At 51.0% G+C, this 18,563-nt stretch overlaps 1 protein-coding gene across 3 annotated transcripts in view; it reads left to right on the forward strand.

Moving 5' to 3' along the window:
* Positions 1–9,600, forward strand: part of Macroh2a1 (macroH2A.1 histone) — a 70,235-nt gene extending 60,635 nt beyond the window's left edge. For all 3 annotated transcript variants that reach the window (XM_026398146.2, XM_026398144.2, XM_026398145.2), the window contains exons 8-9: positions 775–949; positions 8,838–9,600. In XM_026398146.2, the coding sequence (XP_026253931.1) occupies positions 775–949; positions 8,838–9,003 (341 nt within the window). In that variant the 3' untranslated portion in view covers positions 9,004–9,600. The remainder of the gene's footprint in view (positions 1–774; positions 950–8,837) is intronic.
* The last annotated feature ends 8,963 nt before the right edge of the window (positions 9,601–18,563 follow it).

The raw sequence follows: 18,563 nt of genomic DNA on the forward strand, positions 1-18,563 counted from the left end.
AAGTGGGTATTGGACATACCAAACATATATACATATCAAACCAAGAGGTTTGGGTATTTACTGTAGCAGTGGGTTAGAGACATTAGCACACAGAACCTGTCAGACATGCTGGCCCTGGAGCCACCTTCTTTATGGAGCATGTTATGGATGGGAGAAAGGAACAGGCTCATCGCTCCTCCTGTATATGGCAGATATGAGTCCCTAGATCTAACAAGGGAAAGGTGGATCTCTGAGGAGATGAGTACTTGGAGATGGGTTCCTCCTCCAGGCACAGAAAAAGTTGCATCTTAGCACCCTTATTATGGTCTGCCACAAGTAGGCAGGATCAGTCATGCATGAAGGATGGCCACAGAGAGGGGATCATGTTGCTTAACACTCTCTCCTAGCAGGCTTGTCTTGAATGGTGTCTGGAAGACGTAGAGATAAATCATAGTCATTGCAAAATTCTGACACATTGGGTCGCATTAGATGGATAGGACCCAGATATCCTGCATACTTCTTAGGCAGTGCTCACTACAGTCTGGGCTAAAACTTTGGAGGGCACACATCCAGTGCCAGCTTTCTAGGGGTGGGTTTTGCTTGACCACCCCCAAATGAGGAGACCAAGGGATAAGCAGTTTCCAGCTTGTGCTGATGCTAGAATTGCCACCCCACAGACAGCTGCCTTCCTCTGTGGACACAGGCCAGCAGAGGCCCGGGGAATGCATGCTTTAAGTGAGAGAGCGGGCCTGTGTTTGGCATCTTGTGATGTGCACTCTGTCTTGTCCCCTCCAGCTGCTGTCAGTGCAGGCCATGGCCTGCCTGCCAAGTTTGTGATCCACTGTAATAGTCCAGTCTGGGGTGCAGACAAGTGTGAAGAACTTCTGGAAAAAACCGTGAAAAACTGCTTGGCCCTGGCCGATGATAAGAAGCTGAAATCTATTGCATTTCCATCTATTGGCAGCGGCAGGTATGGGCACTCTTGTCATCATGTCAGTCATGGCTGTATTTCTCTGTGACCCCCTAATTGTGACCCTGTCATTGTGGACAAAGCCTCCTGAGGCTGCTTCAGACCTTGCCTTGGTCAAGGAGACCAGAGCATGAGCAAGGGAAGAATGCCAATGTTAATCAATAGCAAGGGCAACTGAGCAGTCACAGAGAGACAGGCCCCAGGACACTATGAAACTTGAATTATGATAGCAAATGTCATCACAGAGGTGATTAAGGTGGAGAGGATGTGAGGTGTGGACATAGGAGTACTAAGATTGTGATCTTCTTATAATAAGTAGGTTAAAAGCAATAATTCTGCCCCCAAGCCACCATAGCCTTGGGCAAAGCCCTTTATCTCTGTTCTTTTATTCCCAAAGCCCCTTCCTCTCCTGTCCTGCTGCTCTAGGTGATCCGATGACCCGCTCTGCTCCACCTCCCAGCCTTCAAGTTATCCCCAGGTAGACTCACCAAGGCCTATAGGAACAGCATGATTGCTCCTGAGACAACCCAGAGGGCCACCACTGGAGGAGTCTAGTCTTTGGCAGCTAAGATGCAGATAGGCCTCAGCTGCACCCCCACAGCCTCCCTGGCCACACACCCCCAAACCAACAAGTAGCCTCTCGGTTTTCTGACAGGGCAGTGCTGTACTGTGACTTGGGGGCCAGGCCTGGAATTGGCCACTCACCAGCTGATTCATAGCATATAAATGAACCCCCACTCTGAAAACAGGTGTAATTAGTAATCACCCCCTTCCCCAACCCCACTCCATGTAACGTCTCAGGGTGTTCAGAAAGCTGAAGGAGTTTTTAGAGGGAGAGTGCTTCAAGAAACCTGCTGTGACACAGGGTCTGTGGTCAGTCAGGAGAATGCCACCTCTGAGATTGGGGCCCATGGCCCCTCACAGCTCCAGCGTCTTCCCTGCCAGGGTTCTGAGACACTGGATCTGGAAGGCTCAGGATCTGAATTGGGTCCTGAAACCCAAGGAAAGTTCTTAAAGAGGCTGCAGCTGTTAGACTCTGGGTCCAGCAGGGGCCAGGCCTAGACTTCACATCAGCAGTGGTATAGTTCAAGTGGACTACCTACCTGCCGCTGTGCCCAGGGCATCCCACCCAGGCTCCCAAGTTTCTGCCTTTCTATCCCTCCCAGAACCCAAGGAAGGCAGAGCCACGGGGCAGCAGCACTGACATCCCTGAACCCCGGGCTGCACTGTCCTTCCAGGCAGGCCCAAACCCAGGGCATTTGTGTCGAAAGCTACCCTTTTCTCCGCACACACAAGGGCAAAGTGGAGTTTTCTCCTTTCTATTTGGAAAGGCCCCATAATTTTGCCAGCACTGAGGTCCAGTGCTTCAAGTGACAGAGACAACACTCACTGAATGGACTTTCTGTCACATTACTTAGACATTATACCTCAGACAGGCACTGCCACCACCACCCCAGGACTTTCTGTGGCCCAGGTGGTCACACCAGATGTCAAGACCTACCAGATGACACCGCCAAGGAGAGGACACTAGGTTATGCCTGACCCTATTCCTCGGGAGCCTTGCACTGCACGCTCCAGCAAGGGCAGCCACCCTCAGGCTCACCTCTCCTGCTCTGGCACCGCAGCTCTGGGCACCGTGGGCCTGGCTCACCAGGGCTTCTTTGAGTTAGGTCCCTATGACCTCTGCTCTGCTCAAGTGCACGTCTCCTCAGGCCTCTACTGAAGGAGGCTGGAGACAACAGCTCCATGGTGTGTGGATGGGGCGCCAGGAGGGTTCCTGAGCAGAAGACAAGCAAACACACCTGCGCCCATGCATGCACACACGCACACTCCACACCCAACTACACCTCCAGAAGTGCACGGTGGAGAGCTGCCGACTCCACTCACTTTCCTACTGTTTGGACGGCCATCTTTATTTTCAGTGACTGTACTTCATTCTAGTCCTTTTTTTTTTTTTTTTTTTTTTTTTTACCAAAAGCATACATGAAACATCTTTTAAAAAGTCAATACCATGTAAATACACATTGAAATCAAAGGCTAGCAGAGTTAAAATATCTAAAAGCCCTTTTGATTGGCTCTAAGAGCACCTGGCAAAGACAAGCATCCTTCATAATTTGGTCAGCAAGCACTCAGCAACTCAACTTTCCCTTGAGTGATGGAGCTGTATTATAGGTGCTAAGGCCAGTCCCAAAGTGGATTCAAAACCATTTTTCTTTTAAATGTTTCTGGGTCAGAGCTTGAGTAACCATACTCCTTGCTTCTCCCACCTTCTCATTCCCCCATTTCTTACAGAAGGCTTTTTTTTTTTTTTTTTTTTTTTGACAGGCAGGGTAGGGGTTGCCAGCATGGTACTGTGTAATCTTTGGTAAATGAATCAACCTCTCTGTTTCTGGCCTGCCTTAACCTCAAGTCAGGCCATAGGGATTACCTTTCCTCACAGATGGTTCTGTGGCTCAGTTAATTAGTGCTTCGGATGCACTTTGATCTACCCTGATGAAAGGTGCTTCCGAAGAGCAAGGCAATAGGAGCCTTTATTGGCGGTAATAATTTCACGCTCTTTCATATGGCTATTGGGAAATTTTTAATTGAAGCATAAAAGTAATTCCCATAAAAGAGCATCTGTTATTACAAACTTATTTACATTTTTCATGGAGTAAAAAGTTTTTAAAAATAATCAATCTAAAGCTTTTAAGAGGGCGGAATGCCAAAGGCAGCACACGTGTGGGGCTTCCTGAGCCACATCTGTCAGGCAGACCTTGCTGCAGCCTGGGAGACAGCTGCCCTCCTTTTCATGAGGAAAGAATGGGATTACACCAGAGCCGGCAGTAAATCAGGGGGGTTCCAAGAGAAATAAGATGGCTTGTCTGTGGCATCCAGTGTCTCTGGAACAAAAGTCACATTGGAACTAAAACAATAGAAATACAAACATGGTCAAGAGCCAGGGTCACTTTCTCTCATGGAGGCCATCAGCCTCCAGCTCCTCAGCCTCAATGGAGGCAAATGTGCAACCCTGGCCTAAGCCATTTTAATCACAATACCAGTGGACAGCCCTGCATCTCAGCTGTTTGACCTTAGGAGGTAACCCTTGCTGAGCGCACGTAGGGAAGGGCCAGTCTGGGGGCTCTGATTAAACTTTCCTTAGATTTATAGCTTAAAAGGAAAGCTCCCTTTGTGTTTTTCAACCTACAATTTATGAGGATTCACAGAGCCCCTGGCACTGTGGTAAAACCTTTAGCTATAGTGTCACACAGCAGCCCCAAGAGGCGACATGTCACTATGTCCATTTAAAGGCAAAGTACCTGAAGCTTAGCTAAATAACTCTCCTGAGGTCACCCAGCTTGAGGACCATGCAGAGCCAGGTTCTGCGGGAGGCCGCTGGCTCCAAGGCCTACGCCCTAGGCAACCCTGGGTGCCCTGCCTGCAGGCTCTGCCTGATTCCACCTCCACATGACCTGGCCTTCAGCCTCCTTGCCCCTCATCTTTGACTTTAATGAGAAAGGACAGAAACCAATGCCAAGCCTCTGAGCTGGCAGAAATTCCCCATCAGCTGATTTGTGAGCCCAGGTGAGAAATTGTAGAGGCCATCCTTGGGCTGCCTGAATACAGAGGACCCATCAGCCCTTCTGGACACCACTGCTGTCAGTTGATGACTCACCTGGTCTTCACCTCAGGGTGGGGGAAATTCATACAGTCAGGCCATCACTGAGTTCAGAGCTGGGAGGACAGTAAAGACTAGAAGCAGCAGCAGCGCAGAACAGAACCTGTTCTAGCAGCAGTGATCCACACGTAGGGTGACAGCGAGGCTTCCAAGACCTCCAGCCCTTCCCATCTCCCAGATAGCCAAGATGATCAGACTGGGTTGGCCCAGCAGGAAGACAGTCTGCCTTTGCCCTACCCAGCATCAAGGGCCAACTCCCATCTGTCCCTCCAGGACATCTGCTTGGAGCCTTTTTCCCTGGAGGTGAGATCTCAACAGGGTGCTAGCGATGCTCCACACTGGGAGAGAGCTTAACAGAACAAGCGGAGCTTGAATACTCCTGGGGTGCAGCCCTTGTGAGCCCAGCATCCCTGCACATCCAAGTAGGACAGGGGTCCTGGGTGTGCCCCAACCACTGCTGAGCAGGCTGAGCCAGGACTACACCAGACCCTGACAGCTTGGGATCCCCTGGCACCAGCCTAGGGAAACAGGGGCTAGGACTCTCAGCAAAGGCTGTTCCAGAAACAACTGGAATGATGCCAGGGAACACTCAGACATGGCTCTAGGAGCTGGGAGAGGGGTAGTCAAGGCCCAGCCCTGCGTGCTGGAAGTGCATGCCATGAGCACAGGGCAGGGCTATAGAGAGGGGCATACATACGGGTGGGACTGGTGGTGGCCCCAGCATGCTCCTCCCCATGGTGTATAACCAGTTGAGGAAACTGATGCTTACAGAAGATCACTCCCAGCCTGAGGGCAGCTGGGTCAAACCCAGTCTGACTCTGGAGCAGAAGCCCTTCACGTTCACCTGCTCTGTGGCATCCCATCTCTTCTGAAGGGCAAACAGTCCACAGGGCAGGTGACTTGTCACAGAGGCAGTCAGCCTGAGCCGAGGAGGTAGACCTGGCCAAGCAGGAATAGCCCTGTTTAAAAGGATATGTGACCTGCAAGGGCACCCAGCTAGCCAAGGAGCCAAAGATGAGAGAAGCCAGGAGGCAGGCTGCTCCCAGAAGGGGCTCAGTGGGGCGGCACTGTACCAGGAAGCCTGTGATGTACTGTGCTGTGACAGGCCACCAACCAGGCCCGCAGCCCTCCAAGAAGACAGGGCATTGCAGGTTGAAGGGCTTCTCTCTGGGGGCCTGAGGTCAACGTTGTTAGCACAGGGTGATTACAACGGCAAAAAGATACCCTGTCACAAGGCCTGGGGTGGAGGGCAGTTTTCCACTGGGTGAGCCTTAGAGAGGATCCCCAGAGACCACTAGCTTCTAGATGAGGACTGCACCTCCCTGGTAAGTGAACATATCAGCTTCTTCCATACTCCATGTTCTCCATTTCATGGGACAGAGACCAGGCCCCAGCACACACGGGCACTCAGATCCATGGTGGCACCAGGAACTCCTGAGCTCTTAGCTGCTTTGCTTCTCTGGCCTGGGAGGGTGGGGCTGTCAGGGCATCTGTGCATCTGAGCCATGCCCCAGCTGCCCCTGTTTTGAGGGTGCAGGGCTGGGTATATAAAGCACTGAGAGCATCTGACAACTTCCAATTTGTTATAAATGCTTCTAATTGTAGAAATAGGAAACATTTGGGGTTCCTGCCTGAAAACTTCAGGAAGGCCATCTTCTTTGCCATTCCTTCCTGGCAGCCTGCATGGTTCAGAGCAGCCACAGTCTCATGGAGGGGCTCCTGCTTTAGGTTATGGTTTCGTCAGCAAGAGTTTTCCTACAAATAAATCCTGATTCATGTTCACCCAAAATTAACCTTTAAGGACAAGGCCTGGCACATCCTGACAGAACAGCCTGCTCTCCATTAGCAGAAAGGTACTGTGAAGGCCCTGCAGGTCCAAACCTCTATTCCATACCTTTTTCCCCAGTTGTGCATCCTTAACCTTTGGGCCTACTTTGTAAGCTCAGATTAAAAATCCATGCTGGCCATGTGTAGAACAGGGGTTCTCAAAGTGTGGTCCCCAGATGTGCAAGATCAGAAACTCAGCAAGCTGTTCCAGCAGGCTGTTCATGATTCTGGTGCCAGCTATAGTTTGAGAACTTTGATGTAGAAGAATAAGAAAGAACATCCCTCACTAAAAGTCACAAACCCATTTTCAGGGGTCTAACACAGATGATTGCAGAGCCATAGAGGCTCTGTGTGAGAAATTGCTAGACCAACATGAGTGACTGGAACACTTTTTGTGCTCCATGGAGAACCATGGGCCTCCCGGTCACAGGGGCCCAGGGCCACATTTTCTGTGTGTGCCCATATCAACCACATCTTACCCAGCTTGGGAGAGCTAAGGCTATAGCTGCAGTGGCCCAGGCAGACCAGTTGCTAGGAGGCCTTAGGGCTGCAGCCTTGTCCCAGGGCCACACAAGCCAGGCTGAGCAGACAGAAGGAGACGGGCCATAACTCTTGGGCCATACCACAGACTGCCACTCCAGATAGTTATACATGCCTTCCCTCAGCCCAGTTCACCTGTGGTGGTATGAGGGGAGATAGGCAGGAAGGCACTGTCGTTGGGAGAGTGCAGAGCTTGCAGAGTACATGCAGAGAACAGCTCCTCACAGTGCTGTCAGTCCCCACACATCCAAGCTCAGCCCACCTCAAAAGCCCATATCCTTCCCTTGGCTCCAGTATAGTCTACAGCAGGACACAGGAGCCCAGCCACAGCTGGAAGCAGCCTGCACAGCTGGGAAGATGCTCCTCGAATGAAAGGTCCCAGCAATTCCCAGACAGTCTAGCCTTTGTGTCTTGTTCCAAATAACCTAGCCCGTGTGCCCTTGCTGCCTGTGAAAATGGTCATGGCAGCTGTGCCTGGCTGAGCTTTCAGATCTGAGAGTGAGCATGGGTGACAGACAAATGACCTGCCCACTCTCATCAAGGACCTTTTCCCTCACTTCCCTAGCATGTGTAAACCCTGGATTCAATCCCTGGTACCTCCCAAAATAAAAGAAAACCCTCTCCCTACATGTCCCTGCCACCATTCAAGCTGTGGATAAAGCCATGTTTTATCAAAAGCAAGTCACAGAACAGTTTTGTGAGTGTGCAAGGCTCTGAGCACTGACAGTAGGACGTTTGTGGCTCTCCAAGGGATCACTAGATGGTTCAAAACTCACTGGCATGCAGCAAGTGAGGCTAAAAGTGCTGTAACAAATTCCTAAACTTGCCTACCTGCTAGCAGGCACCCTACCTGAAGGAGGCGACCAGCAGAGATAGGCTGGCCCATCGTTTCAGATGCTTGTGTGTCCATGGGCTCAGTTGTCAATCTTCCAGTGAGCAAAGAAATCCCCCTAAAGCTGGTCCCAGACTCTTGCCCTCAGTATCCTTAACCATAAAACATAGTCAGCAGAGGATTTGAATCCAGGGCCTGCCTCCAAGTCCTGATTATTTCCACCAGACCAGGCAAGCTATCTGGTAACTGTCACCTTCCTCAGGGTGCCCTAGACCATGTGTACACAGTGTTAACTAGGAACAGCCTTAGACACACACAGAACAGTGAGTATCAATCTTCCCCATCCTGAGTTCATCTTAAATTCTGAGCCCCTGCCTCCCCATGTGACATTTACTTTAAATGGAAATGCATGGAGACTATGGGATGAGAAGCTCATTCAGCCTAGAGCTCTTCTGTGCTCTTAGCTCCTGATGCCTGGCCTCTGGGGTGACACTGGCTGATGTGTTTTGGAGGCTGGATTCTGGGACAGTGGCTCTTGCAGCCTCGAATCTAAAGGCTAGTGTAAAGAGATCATCCTGCATGTGTGGATGAGGTCAGCACCTTCCCAGAGAACCTTCAGCCTTCTTCAGGGATGGCACCCACTTTAGCTGTGTGGCTTAGGGACAGCACTAGAGGCAGGGACGGTGGGAAAAAGAAGCAGGGTTTGTGCCACCCCTGGAAAGCTTAATGCACTTCACAAAACACTGTCCTGCCACTTGCTGGTTGTCTTTCAGAAGACCTGGGTGCCTGCTTCTTGGGAGGCACACAGTGCACTCTCCTGTGCCACACAGCGCTCTGCCTGCCGCCTGCCTCCAGTCTTTAGGGTACGGGGGTTTCTCATGCCCACGTACAAGCAGCCACAGGGCTCAGTGAACACTGGCACAACATGGGGCAAGATGCTCAGATGGTCTTGAGGACCTTCTGCAGGAGAAGACCCAAGGGAGGACCACTGTGGCTACCTGGTTGCTGATTGCCTGCTTTCTATCCTGTAGGAACGGGTTCCCGAAGCAGACGGCAGCCCAGCTGATTCTGAAGGCCATCTCCAATTACTTCGTGTCCACCATGTCCTCCTCCATCAAAACGGTGTACTTCGTGCTTTTTGACAGTGAGAGTATAGGCATCTACGTGCAGGAAATGGCCAAGCTGGACGCCAACTAGACTGAAGAACTCCAGGACCAGCCCACAGCGTGTCCCCTGCCTCCAATTTGAAAGAAAATAAAGAAAAAAATTCCCCTTCACGCTTACTGGGAGGCAGGAACCCTTTCATTTTCAGTTTTGCTCATCTAGGGAAAATAAGGTTTTGGTTTCCAGTTTAATTGTTTTTGACCTTCTAAAATGTTTTACGTTAGCACTGATAGTTGGCATTACTGTTGTTAAGCACTGTGTTGCAGACCGTGTCTGACTTAGTGTAACCTAGGAGATTTTATAGTTTTATTTTAATGAAATTCTGATTGACGCAGAGCAGTGGGGAGAACAGTCCCTTTTACATGTCGCAGAAGCCAGGAAGCCCCATTTGTAACCGTGTGTCGTGGTGCTCTATTGTACACCCAGTGGCGTTCTTTTTACTATATTGTTCTTTTTTTTCCTCAGAAGAAGAAAATCATGAATTTGCAACAGACCTAATTTTTGTTTATTTTTTGTCTTAATGATGGATTTGAAAATGAAAGATTTAAAAGGCAGAACAGAATCTTTGTCCTTAATTATATTTGCAATTTGGAATTTGTGTGAATTGATTTAGTAAAATGTTAAACTGTTGTTGTGACTGGCATGTTTCAAGTTATTATACCTGTGAGCTGTAAGGGTGGCGGGCAGGGACCATCTGCTGGCCCCTGGTAATTTGCAGAGGATTCACGTAAAGTCTCTTCTTGGGAATGTATCTATAGCCACGTTAGGGGCAAATGGCAGGCTAGAGCTCAGGGTACCATTTGCCACTTATAATGACACGGTAAGGCAGGTCCTGTTATTTGATAGAACACTGAGACCTACCTAGTAACTTGCCTGTGACCACACTGTTAATAAGTGACAAGCAGATTCAAGCGCAGATGCCAGCCTGTGAGATAGGGCCCCTAATGGCACACTCTAATCAGTGCCAGGAGTCCATTTGGCCTTGGTGCTGTTTCTGACTCAGAGACAGAAACATCTCTGTCCACCATCAAATGATCTAGATGGAGCTGAGGTTTACATAGCTTCTCAGTGAATTGGATTTCCTTGACTTAAGAGAAACATCATAGGAGTAAATGCTGTATTTTTTCAAAGATCTTCCACTAGATGTCGCTCAAAGGTTTAGGAAGTACCTAGAGAAAAGGGCCTCAGATTTCTGCTCTGATTGCACAAAAGAATAAATTGCATTTGTCAGGCTTTGCATGAATTATTTACCATAATCACCTAAATATTTCTAAACTTTGAATAATTTAAAGTACATTGTGCCCCTGAGATGTGGGCACATAGAAGAAATTCTTTTTAATGAAACTCAGGGAAAGAAAGCCAACAAACCACCCAGTTAACTTTTAAAACTGGGACTAAAAACTGTTCTCTGATGTCAGCCTCATGTTTAAAGCAAGAAAAAGAAAGGGATCACTACTTTTAAAAAATTGATGGAACTACAAGGAATCTAATTTTATTTATTTTTTGGTTCTGGGGCTCTAACCCAGGGGTGCTTTACCGCTGAGCTATATCCCCACCCCCGCTCCCTTTTTAATTTTGAGACAGGCTCTCACTAAGTTGCTGAAGGTCTACACTAAATTTCTGAGGCTGTCCTTGAACTTGCAGACTTCCTATCTCAGCCTCCCAGGTGGCTGGGATTAGAGGCATGCACCACTGCATCTAGCTAGGAATTTCTTGAAATGCACATATGCCTCTATTCACAAGACAAGTTTGCAATTAGTATAATTTGCCAAAAATGAAATTATTTGAGGGGAGAAACCCTGCGGGATCTCGAGCCTGATGTTGTTCCCCAGCCCAGCTCTACCCTTGGCTATGAGCATCAGAGAGTGCTGTGGGCTGAGCACCCACCTCTACCCTGCAGCCCTGAGCCCAGGGTGGCCTCAGGCAGACCACATCCACTCCCACTTGCTTCTGAGCTTGTCAAAACTCAGCAGCTGGGTTTTGCCCTGAATAATCCAGAATTTCCCTTTAAATGTCATCTGAAAACCAACAAGGCTCCAACTGGGACTCGGCTGACAATGGTAACTAGTGTAGGTGTCCTCTCCATACAGTATTCATTACTTCTCATAACAACGCTATGAGGAAGGCACAACAGATAGGTAAAGCATATATTCCCTAGGTCACACGGTGGTAAATGGTGGAGCTGGAATTTGAACCCAGCTCTGATTATACAACCAGACCTCTCGCCACCCTCCCTGGAGCTAGATTCTCCTTTGGTATCTGCCCCAATATTTTGTTCTCCCTTAGGCAGGGCTTCTTGCCTACTCATTGATAAAGCCTATGTGGCCAGCCTTGGGGGCATAAAACAACCTGTAGAAGAAAAGATGAATAGGGTTGTGTATTTCAAGCAATCCAGAGGTCTAGTGGATGATGAGTGCTTACTGTGAATGAGGCCTCAGACTGGGGCCTCTTCCAAAGGCAGGTCATACAGTGCCTCTGTCCAGCAACAGGCTCAGATCAGGGAGTTCTGTTTGCTGGTTCGGAAAGTTCTGCAGTGGTTCTTGGAGCAGACAGACTAGGGCTTTACTTTGTATAAAAAGTTGGAATCTCCTAGACCAAAAGAGAAAGAAGTGAGTGGCAAGCCGGCACATAGCTATTCCTTCATGTCCCCTCTGCCGAGAACCCCAGGTCTGCATCCCTTTCCCACCCATGTCAGCCAATTCAGTCTGGTTCTGCTCTGCAGCCCTGGCCCCAGCCCCAGCCCCAGCCCCATCATGTGCAGCTGTCCACGATGGCTTTGTTTGATAGAATCCCTCCCTCCCATTTGGGGTCAGGTGGCTGCTGTATTTGGTCACAGCTACAGCAAAGCTCTGTCAGACAAACTGGCATATGTTAAAGCAAAATTTTTTAAAAGATGAAAAAAAAAAAAAAGCAAGCAATGGGCAATCATTTCCACAATCCTGCCCTTCCTAAGCCCCAGGATTCAAGTCTGTCCACAGTCTTCCTTGGGTGGTGGAGGCCCTCAGGTGGCCAGGCCAGCCTGGGTGCAGGGGAGTGTCTCGTTTCCTAATTTGTCAGTCAGGCCGCATCGTCGGTGGCCCTGAGTGGTCCCAGGGGATGGCCTGGCCCATTTATTCATTAGCAACGGTGATGTTTAATTTTTGCTGCCGGCGCCACCAACCAATGTTATCTTGGGAGCTGGCCTTGGTGCCGCCTAAGAGTGATCGGCCTCAAGGCACTGGGGTGGGGAGGGGTCCTGGGGCCCACTCCCCACTGAGAAGAAAGGGAAACGTTCAATGGCAAGGGGTGAGGCCACCTTTTCTTTGGCTTTTCTTCTATTTATAACCTGGCCTGTTGTGTTTGCTTGTGGGCCCCCCCCATATCAAAATAATATCACATGACCCTGGTGACAGGCGAGGCAATCACACTGCTCATTAATCCAGCCCCTCACCACCCTCCATGCTCCTGGCAAAGGTGTGTGAATAGACTGGCCTTTCCCTGACCCCTGGAAACCAATCCAGTCTGGGCTGCTTTGTCAAGCTTGGGGGAAGGAGAAACAGCGACACCACCATCTCTGTAAGAGGCACTTTTCTGTTCCTTCCTCTCTTCACCCCACATGCACAGGTGCGTGCACACACACACCCACACGCACTCACACACACACATATACATAAGGAGACTCCAGAGGCCTCTGTGCTGGCAGAGAGCAGAATTGAAGGACATGCAAACAGCCTTTTAACTTGAACAGAAAGCAGCCGGGATTCTGTCTCCCACAAAACATTTTGAAATTTTTCTTTGAGAGGTCTCCTAAGTTAGGCCTATTTTGCTCTGTGAAATGACTAGAACTTTCTATAGATCTGCCCACAGTCCCCCTCGGAGTATTTAGAGCAGGGCACCCAGGACTCCCTCCAGAGTCTGGGGGATCCAGCACACAGCAGTCACGCACACCAACAGCTGGCACACACACTCTGGTGTCAGCAGGGGATGTGCCCCATGCACTCCCAGCAGATTCCCTGCCCAGAAGCCCTTTGATGGCCCTGTTGAGCAGGGAATCTGGGAAAAATGCCCCAATGACACAGGTTAATGGTCAGCACCTTGGCTTCAGGTTTATGACTACTCTTTGAGGAAGGTGAAAAGCTTAGAGACCCAGAATGACACCATGCACATCCCGTGTCCAAAGCTCAGAAACCACAGTGATAATCGAGGTACAGAAGAAAGCATCCCGAGAACACAGGGAAACGAGGTCAAAGGCACCTTACTGGGGGAATCCCTTCTGACTTTGAGTCCTCAGGCAGGTGACTTTGATTCTTGATGTCACACTGTTCCCACATCTCCACACACAACCTCCCCATCCATGACCCTGACCTGTGGGGACTGAGCCCTGTTCCCTCTAACACGGGCTGATAGCATGTCCCCTGCCGACCACCACAGTTCACTCAGGTCAGGCCCCAGACCCGGCCGTCTTTGCACATCTGCCTATGCAGTCCCTGCCCGAGCTGCCTGGGAAACCTGATATTTCTGTACCTTGAAACGACAAGGCTTCCTAAGCTTAAGAGAATAAATTAGAGTTGAGTTCAAGTAGGCTCAGCTGCAGCGGATGGGCAAATTGATTTGCTTCCCATCTGGGAGATTAAATTCCACTGCCCCAAAATGGCAGCAGGGTAATGAGCTGTCAGTCAAACAGGGCAAGCCAGGGCTGGCGCATAATTGAAATCTAGCAGCTCCTCGTTAGGTCCCACGGAGGTCCTGGCTACGGAGTCCCACCTTGAGAAGGCTACAGCACACCAAGAGAGCATATCTGGCCTGGTGGAGCTTCCTCTAAAGGGAAATGCCACCTCAGGCACGCATGTGGCTAATTGTAAGACTTTCCCTGAGTTCCAAGTGCTTGTGATGTCTTTGTCCACAGTCACCGACAGCTCTCCAGGATTTAATTATGGGTGAATCCAAACAACTGGGAGGATGTTGACAACTTCCATTAGGATTATGCTTAAAAGACATTGCTTCCTAGAGGGCCCTTCTCTGAACTCTCCTGTGCATTCTTATGTATGTACCCAGCCCCAGGGCTCCTCAAAACCACCACCACACCCGACTCAGGCCTCTGCTGCCTACAGAACCATGCTGCTGGGCTCATTCTCTTCCTAGATAGTGGGGCCAGTGGCTCCAAGTTACAGATAAGGAAACCGAGGCTCTGTATGCCATGGGGCTGCTGCCTTCTAACTCCTCCAGAGGCCCTCCCTAGTCCCACCCACACTCCCCTGGCACTCCTTCCACTTCTCCTCCCTCGGGAGAGGCCACTCTGGCCCTGCAGTCAGCCCTCGATCCTCACCAGCATGTGCTTCTGTCTGCTTCTTTGTAGCCCTTTCACCCCTGCAGGTCTCAGCTCAGCCCTCCCTCCCCCTTCCTCCAGGAAGCTTTCCGGTCTGATCCAGGTGCCCTCTCTTGTGCACCCTGCACGCCCACCATCCACACTACCTGCCTCGCTGTCTAGCGTTTGCGTGCCAGTCTCCCCAGCAGATGCCGAGTGGCATCCATGCACACATTCCCCAAAGCCCCTGATCACCTCTTAGGGTCTGGAAAAGAGATGCTCCCCTCCATGAAGGTGGGGACCAGGGCCTGTCGCACCCTTGGTGCCACCCCAGAAGGCCTGGGGCAGGAATGGGGGCTCTTTTTTGATGGCTGCATGAATTACTGCCAGAAAGGACTCAAAGGCCAGTCAGCTGACATTGGACTTGACTCAGAGAAGGCAGAGGGCAGGTTAGGGGACTGTGGTCTTCCTTCTTGTCCTTCCCCAAGGACATTTATGGCACTCCAACCCTGTAGAAATCAGCCTGGGGGTGGGGACAACTAGGAGTAACCCATCATGCTAGACCTCTTCTTTGTTGTGGGCGTAGGGTGGCTTCAGAGTCTGATATTGGCACTAGGCCCTGACTTGGTCCCCTTCTGCCATGCTGCCAGCAGGACCCTGGATCTCATGGCATCTGATGCTTCTGCTTTGCCTTGCTCTGGAGTTGCAAGGGGAATGGATGTGGGACTTTTCTAGTTAGATGCTAAATCCATGCTGTGAATAAATAGGGGAAATAATGGAAAATGTCTGCGGAAGGGACTTGCAAGTTATGGTTCCAGAAAGCCCTTGCCCATGTGCCAGTGAATCGAGAATACATATTTTACAGGCCACAGGGATGTGTTCTTGTGGGCCATCAACAGCCTCTTCTGGTGACACCACACACACATTTGTGTCAGGAAGCTGCTTCTCACAGCCAGCCCTGCAACAGGAGGACTAGGTCCCAACACCAGCTCCATCCAAGACCCGACTCCTGGGACTGTGAGGCTCCTCCACCAGAAAAGAGAGTCCTGTGGTCATTATCATAGGTGATCCACAGGGCAGCCCTGGTGGATCTCCACATCCCTTAGCAGGAGGTGTGTCCCACTCTCTGCTGCCCAAATCGTTATGACACCCAGTAAAATCACCATGGCAGGAGGGCCATTGAGAGCCCACGATAAGACTCAGAGGAATCTGCCACCTCCATGCTTGGGTGGGAAAATAACAGCACAAGAGACGTTGCCATTGCACAGAAGCCGCAGTGGTTGGTGTGAATACTGTGAGGACTGAGGGGCCTGCATGTGGTATTTCAGCAAATCCTCCTAACTACCCTATAAAGAGAACCTTAGATCCCTGCTTTTTAAGTAAGAGTTTTGATCAGGGAGGTGAAGTGACTTGCCCAGGCCACACTGCAAGAACATGGCCAAACCACATTCAAAGCCAGATAATGACTGACTCTGAAATCAGTTCTTGTTCATTCTGATACGCTGCCTCCCACTGGCCTCAATAACTGTAGGTTCCCATTTTACAGATCAGGAAAAGTGAGAAGATTGAACCAGCACCTGTCCCACGGCAGTCACCGAGCCAGGGAGTGGTCTGCCTGCCCGGGGACCCTGTGCTCCCTCCTGGACAGAGCTCAGACTGACCGGGGAACTGGTCCTGAGCGCTCCTCCTCCTCCTCACACGGGGGCCCTCCAGTAATTAGCGGGCTCTTGTTAAGACCCCGTCGCGCCATCCTCGGGCCAGGCCTTGTTTTTGTTCCCATGCGGAGGCCCTCGCAGGAAGGCCAGGCGCACGTGCGCAGCCCCATAAATCCAGCCGGCGTCGCTCATTACAACGTTCCGCTTCAGGACTCGCCGCCCCAGCCCGCGCGGGCCTCGCCAGCCGCCGGCCTCCCTGCAGCCGGCCCGGGCGCTCGAGCCGCCCGCCGCTCAGACATGAGCTCATCCAGCGCGCGGCGTGTGAGGAAGTGGCCGGGCGGCGCTCTCGGCGGCAGCCAGGGGACAATGTGCCTATTAAGGGCTGTCAAGCCCCCGCCCCACGCGGCAGGACCACCCCACTCTGGGCCCTGCCCAGCCTCCCAGGGCCTGGGGATGTGCACGGGCGTGGCCAGCGCGCTCAGCAAGGGGCCACAGGAAGTGGTCGCAAGGCAGGGAGGGGTGAGGTGGGAGAAGGAGGCCCAGGGACAGAAAGCCTGCGGTCTCCTGGGGGACTGGCCTGCTCCCTGTGGGATCTCTGGTTAAAGCCTCCGTTCCCAGGGCTGCAAAATGCAAAGCTACCTGCTGCCCTGGCCACCCCCAGTCAGAGCACTGCATCAAATGACAGGGTGGAGGACAGAGGTGTCATTACTGGGGAGCCCTATAGAGGTGAGCACATGGACAGGCTCTCCAGGTAAGGAAAGCACTGCTCTGCGGCCCATGACCCTGAGCCTCTGGCTGTCCTTCCGTAGGAAGCCTGGCTGGGCCTTTATTTGTGGTCTGAGAAACAGGGAGGAGCTTGGGTGTGGTGAGTCACTTGACCTCCTCAGGGCACCTTGTCCTCTTCTGCAGAGTTGACAACACAGTGCCACCCATATACGCCTAATTAATGGGAATGACTTCTATGGCTTCCATTCCCGTTGGAAGCCATCTACTTGCCATGGCTAAAATCCAAATGCTGTTTATGGCCTGTGTTGACAGCACCCAGCTCAACTTCCTCGCCCCATGGTTATCAGTGCCATTGGCCTCTAGGACCCACCTTTACTCTATGCAGCCAAGGGTGCTAGAGGCAGCTGAAGCCCCTCTCCACATGGTGCTATGGCTCAGAAAGGAACCAGGCAATGTCCAGTTTGCAAGGAACATTCTAGAACATTTCAATACAATAGACGCTAGCCTATTTAGGTGACTAAGTTTAAACTAATTAAATGAAGTATTCTGTTCTTCCTTCACACTAGTCACATTTCTAGAACAAGGTGGCCACATGTGGCTAGTGGCTGCCATGGTGGACAGTGCTGATGACAGAGCTCCAGGATGGAAGAAAGCTGTAATACACAGTTCTGTCCTAGAACACCACAGAGGCTTTCAGAGCGACCACCTGAGTGTCTATGCCATTTGCCTGAGTCAGTACAATTCCATGAGCAAATGGTTCCATGCTATTAATAGTGATAATGACTGATAATTATGACATTGAAATAGTAATACCCGCGTACCAAACATCTCTATGTTCCAGGCATGGAGCTGGGTGCCTGACATTGATTATGATTTAACTCCCCACATATTGTGACATGGCTCCATCTTCTAGACTTAGAGAGGCGAGGACAGGTGGCATGGAATAGCTCTGACTGCAAAGCTGGCCTGCTCTGAGGGCAGAACCATCTAACCTCCTGTGCTGACTAGATCTGCATGCAAAGGGATGACTGTCTTTTCCAAAAGATGTCTCTGTTCCCCCGCCTGCCTGCCATTCAGCTTGAGCATTCTTTCTCTCAAAACAGCTCAGATTTATTGGAACCTGGTTGAGGGTCCCCAAGCCCTTGATGTGGTCTTTCCTTAGAGTGGCCTGGGAGAGTTCACTCCAGGCTAGTGGGGCTGCTGTGTTCCCACGAAGCTGGGACCTCCTCACTGCCTTGTTCCACCCCACCCCAGGGGCCATGGGGTGGGGGAGATGAGCTAAGGTCCCAGCTGTGCTGCAAACCCCATCAGGGCTGTGGCGTCCTGCAAGGGTCAGATCAGCAGACCTAGAAGGGACAGATGTCAGGGGGACACCCAATTTATGACAGAAGCAACCTGTATTTTCCTGCTCAAAGCCACAGCCAGAGCATATACCAAGGCAGAGAAAAGGGCAGGGTGACTGTGGCCAGTCTCAGAGTGAGCCCCAGCACCTCTATTAACTTAGCAATTCGCTGTTTGTTGGGCAAATAGGTGTTAGGCACTAGACTCAACACCAGGTCACTTGGTAGCCCTGCCATAGCCTTCTACAGACCAGGTCCACTGGACAGAATGCACCATCCCACCAGCCCCAAACCCCTCTCTCATTGCATCCCTGTGGAGTCCTCATGAGGTTGGCTGGCAGAGCAGGGAGCGCCCTCCAAGCTGACAGATGAGGGAATGGAGGTATAAGGAGCACAGGCATATTCCTAAAGATCCCATGGCCCCCACTCCACTTGCTCAGGTCCCTCATCACCTGGCTGCTCCATGTCCTTGAAGGGAATGTTTTTCAGGGACAAGGCTTAATGCTTCTCAGCCTTTGGCTAAGATCAAGTTCAGGGACAAGGCATCTGGTGGGCTCTATGGCTCCAAAGACCAAACAGGACACCAGA

This window comes from Urocitellus parryii, chromosome 1 (genome assembly GCF_045843805.1).
Source record: "Urocitellus parryii isolate mUroPar1 chromosome 1, mUroPar1.hap1, whole genome shotgun sequence".
NCBI lineage: Eukaryota > Metazoa > Chordata > Mammalia > Rodentia > Sciuridae > Urocitellus > Urocitellus parryii.